The sequence below is a fragment of the Drosophila tropicalis genome, unplaced genomic scaffold (assembly GCF_018151085.1).
Source record: "Drosophila tropicalis isolate 14030-0801.00 unplaced genomic scaffold, ASM1815108v1 contig_694, whole genome shotgun sequence".
NCBI lineage: Eukaryota > Metazoa > Arthropoda > Insecta > Diptera > Drosophilidae > Drosophila > Drosophila tropicalis.
In genome coordinates this window covers 6747010-6756571 of record NW_027173176.1, presented here as the reverse complement: position 1 = coordinate 6756571, position 9562 = coordinate 6747010, and the positions used below count along the sequence as shown (strand labels likewise).

Sequence of the window (9562 nt, the reverse complement as noted above, 5' to 3'; positions counted from 1 at the left end):
GTTTAGCTCTGAATGTGCCCTAAGACGTTTTGCGCTTTCCAAAAATTCATATACATACATACATATATATAGATATATGTATATGTATATATATATTTTTGGTTGTGACAAACGAGAAACGAAAGCAAAACTCTATGGCTATATAATGTTTAAACTATCTTTTGTTTTGTTGTTTTTTAAATATTAACTTTTTTTTTGTATTAGTTTTGCATATTGCATTTTGAGTGCTTGAGATTTGAAGTTGAGTTGAATTATTTCCTCTTTTAATGTATTATTAATTTTTTGTTTTTGTTTTAAATGAAACGCCAGTTTGATCGGAGGTTCTCTTTTTGTAGTGGTTGTTGTTGTTGTTGCTCTTGTTTAAAGTCTGAAGTTGAAATATTCGGAGATAGAACTAATATTACAGCTATTAGCTAGGTTTTTCTTTTTCACGTTATAATTTTTTTTTTCGGTTTTTTAAGTTTTTTTTTTGTTTTGTTTCGGTTTAAATATAGTCAATTAATCAAATTTGTATGCAATTTAGTGTTTCTTTTTTGGTTTTGTGTTTTTTTTTTACATATTTACAAGGACTTTAGTTAAATTTATCATAAATTTTCCCTTTTGAAGCTCGTTTCAAAAAAAAAAAAAAAAAATTCAAATACAAGTATAATGAAATAGAGAGAACGAGAGACTATAATCTCAAATTACTTGAAGAGAATCAGAATTTCTCCTTGGGGTGGGGGTTGGGGAAAGGAGAACGAGGCTCCCCCCCATGTCGTGGCCATTCAACCCTGGAGTCGGAGGAGTCGAAGGAGGGCCAGAGCACTGGCCAGTAGGAGAGTCCGTTCCAGAGAGTGCATCAGATTACTACTGGATTGACCATTCAATGGCGAATCCTGGCCCACATTCGAGCGCACATCCATTAGGTCTCGCGACAGGGGCAGTTCGGTAGGATCGCTCAGCTCATCGTGGCAGGGCAGCATTTCCGGTTTCAGCATGAAGAGGCGCACATTGATGCTATTTTTGGAGGCCATCAGATCGATGGCATCGCCATGCAACGCGGGCTGCTGCTGATGGGACAAGTCCACATCGTTGTGTCCATTCGCCACCGAGGTGCTGGGGGCATAGAAGGAGCTTTGCTTGTGCAGATTCAGATTGTCGTCCAGATCTAGGCCCAGTCCTGGCATATGTACGCCGCCCGAGCTGGCCTCATCGTAGTAGTCATAGCGTTTGTTGGTGGGAGCGATCGCAGCCACGCCTCCAACACCCTCAGCAGCAACGAGGGGCATTTGTCGCTTCCTTCTCAGTTTCGTCTCGACCACATTCTCGGCAAACTGTCGCTGACCCCGCAGACCCTGACGGGATTTGGTCGAAGAGTGCTTTCTTGAGGTGATGCCAGGGCCGCCCATGCCACTCAGATCATCGAGCGTGGCATAACTGTTGTGACCAATGCCGCCCATGCTGGCGCTGTTACTGCCAATGGCTGTGAATCCACCAATATTCAACACATCCAATATATGAGAGGGCACTGGATCAACGAAATGTGCCAATTTCGGCTCCTGCAGTGTACAAAGCAGTTCCTCCAGAGAGTCACGCAGCTGCAAATGACGTGTGCGATTTTTCAATTCAAAGATCCATTGTAGACGACAGTCGCAAATGAATTTGTTGTCTGCCGACGATAAAAGGAGAGATAGAGAGAAAAAAAATGGGGATAAATACATACATGTATACATATACATATATTTATGTGAGTGTGGTTGTGTGTGTGTGTGTATGTGGTATATTTAGAGAGGAAGAGAAAACGAAACGAAAGGATATTGACAGCTTGAAAATGTGTGCGGGCTAAAATTGCTTTTGTCAAATCGTCGCAGTCGAAATCGGAATCGAAGTCTGAGATGGCTACAACCCCGCTCTGTCTCCCCCTGCCCCCACCCCTCTCTGTTCCCAATACTCAATTGATTGTGTTTGCTTGGTCACACAGGTGAGCTGGAGATTTCCGTCTGTTGCTGCTGCTACTGCTGCCTTTTTTCCTAAGTGGCCGAGACTGCAACAATTGGCTGTCATTTTGGCTGGCCAAAATACTCGCACCCCGTCCCCGCCCGACCGGTTCACCTTCGATTCGTAGACGAATTTTAAATGATTTTGCCGTTAAATCGTGACTGTGCCATGTCTGTTCCCCCCTTGGTCTAACTGTCCGACTGCTGTCCAGCTGGAGAGCTCCAGTCAGTTCCATGTCGTTTCACGTTAAACGCCTCAATGACATTTCCAATTTAGACAACGCCACAAACTTCAGGCCGGAGAGATGGCCCGCCCGCCATTCCCCGGACATTTGGACTGCATCCTCCTGGTGTTGCCTGTGGTGGTGGGCCTGCATTCTCTGGGTCCCTTTCGAGTGTCTGCCATCTCGGATTGGTCGTCCGTCAGTTGGACACCCTGTGCTTCAGTGCTTTGCCGTCAATTATTTCTATCTCTCTCTCTTCTACTCTCTCTGTCGCTCAGTCGAATCGGATTGATTCGTTTCGAGTGGAAAGCAATTTTCCTATTTATTTGCTTAATTTTCTTCTAGTTTACCGCTAATGCTAAGTCAAGACTATCTTTAGATGTAGCCGAATCTCTGGAGCATTATTAGAAAAGAGACTACCCCACCCCCACGGTCCTGAATGGCTAATAAGCATAATTATCCTTTACGAAACAAGAAAATATTGAGTCTTTGACTCACAAACATACACCCAGAAGAGGGGGGAGTGGACATTGTTATTATAGGGAGCACAAATGCTTCTCGGGGCTGCTTAGCCAATTGAGATCCTAGACAATAAGCATACATCGAGGAGACACTTTTTCATTACACCCAAAGCACAAGTTCCCACATAAACGACAAAAGGAAACTTTGGCAAATTAGTGAGGATGTGAGAGGGAGCGTGTTCCGAGGGGCAGAGCAAGAGAGCAAAGTAGCGGAACCAGGAGGAAGGAAGATAAAGTCGAAAAATTTTAATTTTCCATATGAAAACATACAAAAACCATAAATAAAGTTAAATATGCACACACAGCGAGTGACTGAGTGAGAGGGGGAGAGAGAGTGAGAGAGAGGGGGGGCAATAGGAACGATAGAGACCACCACTACGGAAAATGTTTAAAATGGGCAACGACTTGGCAACATTTAGCAAGCAAATTACAACAAAATTAACATGATAATGAAGTGCGCCCTAGCTAGGATCCAACAGAGAACCAGAGACCAGAACAGGGAGGGCGAGGGGGTGGGCTGAAAACTGGCAGCTGTTTTGAGTTGACCAAAATGACAATGACTTGCCAGACAACCAAAAGAAAAAGAGAAAAAAGAAAGGAAAATGATTCGAAAAGAGGAAAATAAAACGACAAAAAAATGCTTAAAAAAATATGGAAGGGCAACAAAAAAAAAGAAGAAAATGAGACTTGCAGTTCATAGTGGAAAAGGATACTAGTCGTCGCACTTCCTGTCATATCCCCGAATCCCCACATCTTTTTCTGCAGTTCCTTCCCCCCCCCCCACACCTCTCGTCCTTATTCATGTTCTCTGTACATTTCAGTCTATCTGTCTCTGTGTGTGTGTGCATAAAATACTTTTTATATTTTTAATGATACTTGGCCAAAGCGGTAGGAAGTGTTTTGGTCTACTGCACACACTCCACACACACACACACACACATACTTACGCCCACCTCGTCAACTCCTGCATGCAATGAACTTTGACAAACCCCCACGCCTCTATACCCCCTTCCCCGTGCCTCACAATCGCCGTCGCCGTCTTCTTGCTGCTGTTAGTCAACTAGATGACTTTCAACTTTGTCCCTCTTCGTCAACTTTGTCCCTTTTCATTTTTTTCGTTGGGCAGGAGGAAACGTTTTTACGGTTTGCAAAGGACATTTACACACACTGACACAGATATCTCTGAATATACTAATAAAGGACTACATGCATGCATATGCGTCTATGTGTACATTAAATTTTATTATTGTCATTTTCATAGCGTTGAAACCCAAATTCCAACAGGCCCCTTCACGACCTCCACACACCCGCCTGCTGACCTCCATTCGCTCATAAGTTTCTGGTCAGGACTATTTGCATAAGTGCACATACATACATATGTACTTGAATATCAGTATGTGTGTGTGTGTGTGCTGTGCCAACAGGCAGGCTGCCAAATTAGGACTCAGCTGAACTTTGTTTGGTCAGTTTTAATGCAAATGTCTCTTTGAGTATACACACGTATACAATAAATGTAGTTGTGTGTGTGTGTGTGGGGTGCGGGGGGTGTGTGTGTGTGTCTGTGAGTCATGTGTCGAAACATATTCATAATTAGTTAGTAGTTGCTTCTGTTTGAGTTCTTTAATGAAATCTATTTTCAGCCATGGCGAACTAGATTAAAAAACCCAAAAACTTTCAACTCAACAAATTTAAACAAAGGAGAGAAAAACGGAAAACACCGAAAATATTTCATTTATATCCCAATCCCAATATTGTATCCACTGATCGTGTTTATATATGTACGTATAGTCCTTATAATGTCTGTCCTGCCTTTCAAACAGTTTCTCATATTTCCTGCAAGGACAGTGGCGGGGAGTAGAAGGGACGAAAGTCTATATTTGTGTGCCAACTTTCCATCTATTCGATTCGTAAATCAAATCGCGTCTAATATAATTTGGCTAACATGTTACATGTTTTAAGTAGTTTGAGATTTGGCCAACAATTTGCAAGTGTTTCGAAAATGAGTTGGCTGAATTGCTCTGGGGGATTGCTGACCGAAGGGAAAGCTCAGATTGTTGCAAATTATTGCCTTGGCAGCAGTGTAAGAGATCCTTCTCCAAGTCGTGTTAGGGGCGGATGGTCCCTCCGATATATCAAACCTAAAACGCATTTCATTAGCTACTGCCTGGGCCAACATTTACTTTAAGTGAAACAAACCAACACACACAAACACACACACAGGGGAGGGCGAATGGAAACTTTTCTAGTTCTGCAAAAAAGGGCAATGGGGGCATTTCCCGCCCTCTTATTTAATTGGCCGGGCTTTCTTGGGTTGTTTCGTCTTTGTTTTTTTTTTTTTTTTGTTTTTTGATTTTGCTTTCTTTTTTGGAGGTTCAAACATTAAACAAACTTGGCTGTGTATATTGAAAAGCGGCAAAGAAATCACCGCCTTGGTCCGAGATGTTTGCGAAATATAAACACACACACACGCAGACACACCGCATACAGAAAAGGAAGGGACGAAGAGGTAGTGGGGGCCTGGCGAAAGTTTCCCACGCAGCTGCTGGGCTGGCCTAGTTCCTCTCTTTTTGGTCTTTTGTTTCACTGTGTTTCAGCCGGACCCCAATTCCCGGTGCCACAACGCGAACTGGAAGCTTTTTGTTTGAAATCAGCTCAGTTTTTCCTTTTTTTTCCATCCTCCTTTACTTTCGTGCTTTTTTTTTGGGTTAGGAACTGGCCAACTCTGTTGGGGTAGGCAACTAGGGAGCTGGTTCGTTTGTGGCTGGGTCCCTTTGCCTGGCTGGGGACAACACACGCACAACCAGAGAGGGGTGGCGTTGGGGTAGAAGGAGGAGGGGACGGTGATGGAAGAAATGTCGGTGCGATGCGATGCGGTGACTGGGGCCAGCTCTCTGGAGAGTTTTATCATTTTTTATTACGTTTCTCGAGAGCTCTATGTATGCAAATGAAGTTGAAAGTTTACGCTTTGTATAAGTGTAGGTTGTGGGTGCGGGGTGCATGGGGTGGCGGGGGGTGGCAGAGCGGGAGTCGGGGACCTGGCTATTTCTCTATGATCATGTTAGCTAACCTTCAACAAGTTTCTCAACATCGAAAGTGTATTCCGTCTGTCAGTGTGCAATCTTTTGGAGAATTTCTTCTTTAATGAGCTGCTGTGTGTGTGATTTCCCCTCGTTCCCGCCTTTCTTTCTTTCTCTCTGTCCCCCTCTCGTGCCATTCTTTGGTCATGTTCATTGGGTATATTTAATTTTGTTGCCTCAGCTGCTGTGGGTCTCTACTATTTTTTTCTTTCTCTTGCTTGTGCTGGTGGTCCAGCAATTCTCACTTTATTTTAGTTTATTCAAAATCAAATGGTTTTTCTTCCATCACCATTCCCCTGCGTCGAATCACCTCCTCTTAACAGCTCATGACTGTTGTTGGGTGAAGAAGCCATTGAAACTCATTTCAATGGCCTTTGCTTTTCTCGCCAATTTCCTTTATTTCTGTATTATTTTTTCTTTTCGCTCATTGAATGTTCTTTATGACAACCAAATGAATGCGAATTGCGAGAGAGTCCTGCCATTGGGTCGTCCTTTCGTCCTGTAAGCTGGACCCTAGTTACAAGTTTGCCTTGCTCCTTTATTTTCCTTGTGCCAAAAGCCATAAAAATATATCACTTGTGTGTTGATTTTCCAGCTAGGAAGGTTTTCTTTTCTTCTTCGTCGATATTTTTGTTTTGTTTTTGTTTTGGACTTGTTTTTGTTTTTAATAATATTACCAGCGAAATTTTGCTGGAAATTTTGTTTTTTGTTTTGTGTTTTCTGTTTTTTTTTCTGTGCGCAAATTTCCTGTCTATCAACAAGGAAAATCGAATGAAAATGCAATAAATAAAACGAAGAAGATTTTCAATCAGCAAACAATTACAGTTTATTTCTTTCATATCAAATTATTTTTGGCAATCGAGCGTAAAGGCAAATAAGTCAGCCAAGGACCAAAAAAAAACCAAACGAAACGAATCGAATCGAGAGGAGAAATAAGATCAAACATTCCCGGCCAAGATGGGTGGATGGTTAGATGGGAATAGGGGCGGGGGATGAAGTCATTGCAGGCGATTTAACAACTACGCTCGAGGATAAATATTTTATGAAATCGCATAAACAAATCAAAGACGAATCACAGACGGCAAAAAAAAAAAAAAAGAAATCACTTTTCACCGAAAAAAAGCAAACAGGAAAAAGCAAGGGCAGCACAGGCAGAAGGACACCAAAGGGACGGGGTGTAGGCTGGGGTGGGGAAATTACAAATCAAGGGCGGCGATCAAATATGACCACTCAACCGCGTTAAAATACACACACACACACACACACACGGGCTGAACTACATAAAAACATTAGCCCTTGAGGCAAATATTAAGCCGCTGTCTCCCTTCGCTGAATCTCTTTTTTTTCCTCTTCCTTTGCCAAAATATTTGCACAGCTGAGGGAGGGGGTTGGGGAAGCGACTGGAGAGGGGGGGTTAGTAATGTGTTTGTTATATGGTAAATCGCATAAAAAATGTAGATAGATATAGATATATGTGTATTTGCTTGCCCAATAACAATAACAACTTGTTTCAACTACCCCCGAAGAGCAACTTGTTGGCTCTCTCCCCGCACCACGACCTCGTCAACTCTTGAACGCCCGCCCCGTGCTGCTGGCCAATTCCCAGCCTAAATGTTTGCTAAAATAGCTATCGCATCATCACCAAATACTTCCTTATACAGCTCCCTCCTCCAACATTCAGCTATCCACCCATCCACCCATCCACCCTTCCACCATTCCCAATTCCACTTCTGAGCAGCCCCTTGATATTTGCGCTCTTATTGAATTGTATTTAATAAAATATGCGAGTTTTTGTTGTTGCTTTACGAGGGTTGTCCCCGGGTCCTGGATAAGGCGAGGGTTGTTACGAAATTACCAACAAAAAAAAAAAAAAAAAAAAAAAAAATTAAAGAAAAGGACGCAGAAAAAAAAAAAACAAAAGAAAACAAAAACTGTATCAATAAATAATGAGTCTTTTGTTATTGTGCTGTGATTTAGCAAGTCAAGTGGCAACCAACCCTGCTCACTCTTCACTCCCCACCCCACAATTTAGTACATTTGGACTCTCCACTCTTCATTAGATCCTTAAGCCTAAAAGTGAAATGGAATGAAATGGTTTTGGCAGGTGAATAGAATTCTCTATATAGCGAAGGCAATATATCAACTATCCAGTCAACATAAATTGTTTGCCCAAAACGGTGAGGACGGGGCAGTCGGCGGAGATGGCGGAGGATTGTAGGAGATAGCAGTAACAGTGGGTACTAACTACCCCCTCCGCTTACACATAGTCGAGTTTATTCCATAACCATCCATCAATGCCAACACTTTCATGTCCGCATCGGCTCGTCTGTCATAGCAGATATCCAAGTCAGTTGCTGCCATACTCTATATACATATAGTGTCTATATAGAATATATACATACATATTGAATGTTGCACACACAAATTGAAATTATTACATATTGTAGACTTTGAAGAGCATCAGGGCTTTCGGAAGAGAGAGAAGGATGGAGCGGAGGGACATCTATTTATTTATGGCCAGCTGCATTTGCTAATCGATGGCTCCCTTTTACACACACATTGAGTTATGCGACATTCAATATATTTTATCGAATGTGGCAATAAGTTGGCCAAAATATTCAATTAAACGTTAGTTTCACCTCACTTACATGCGACAATTTATGTCCGATTCTATTGACTTTGCAAAGAGACAGGAAGGGAGAAAGAGAGAGGGGTGGCTCGAAATAATACTCAATTAAATTAACTTAACAGGAAGCAGGACTAAAGGTTCGACAACTTGAATTTGGTTTCCAGAATTTATGACGAAAAATAATTTTAAATTGTCAGCTTTTGTGCATTAATTTCCTTTAGAAATCTTCTGGATTTGATTTTCTAAGCCTAAAGACGTCAGGTGGATCCTCAAATGGTTGTCCAGCAGCACGTATAGATTGAGTTTCTAGACCAACACATAACAAGTTGCAGGCCCTCGAATTTGTATTGCATTTTCATTCGAAGAGATTCTCCACTTTCAAAGTAATAATCATTAGTAACTTAATGAAGAAGGAGCAATTGGAATTCGGCAAATAATGTTTGATCGCATTGATGGAATGCCATTGAACAAAGTTTGATGTGAGGAGTAGAAAACAAGTTAATGACCTGCGGTATACACCGGCATGGCACCTTGTTTTCCTAATGGTTGTTATGCAAATTTCATTTTGTGGTCTAATATTCAAATGCCAATGTGATTCTGAATGCGAATGCGAGATTTGAATATGACCGAATAATGACTCGTTATTAAGTATTTGATCATTTTCATGGCATAACTCAATAGAGGAGTTGGGAGATGACAGGTAGGAGATAGGGGAACCTCGACATGTTTTAGTCAATTTTCTATATTCCAAATAAATATTGATGAAGTTGTTTTCAGCCGCAAATGATTCCTCCAACAACGGCAGCAAGAACAGAGTAAAAGCATTTTGGTGCAAAACGAACTATTACCAAAGTGGGCGCAGGTGGGAGATTCGAGGTAAACAACAACCAGCTAAAGGCGGTTTATGTACCTACATATATTCAGAAAGAGAGTGAGAGAGAGAGAGAGAGAGAGGGGAGGCACATATGTACTTTGTATGTATGTGGGTATATCTATATCTGTCCCACTTTACCTGTGTGTGTGTGTGTGTGTGTGCATATATTAAGATAGATTACCACAAATGCTCATACACAGGCCCAGACCCAGACACAGAAACTGGTACAGGCACACATCAAGTGCTCCAATGACAGTCATG

At 42.0% G+C, this 9562-nt stretch overlaps 1 protein-coding gene across 6 annotated transcripts in view; it reads right to left on the bottom strand.

The window, feature by feature from the left end:
- Positions 1-204: 204 nt before the first annotated feature.
- The window catches only part of Con (Connectin), a 151387-nt gene continuing 142029 nt past the window's right edge, over positions 205-9562 (bottom strand). For all 6 annotated transcript variants that reach the window (XM_068293092.1, XM_068293090.1, XM_068293089.1 and 3 more), the window contains one exon: positions 205-1648. In XM_068293092.1, the coding sequence (XP_068149193.1) occupies positions 765-1648 (884 nt within the window). In that variant the 3' untranslated portion in view covers positions 205-764. The remainder of the gene's footprint in view (positions 1649-9562) is intronic.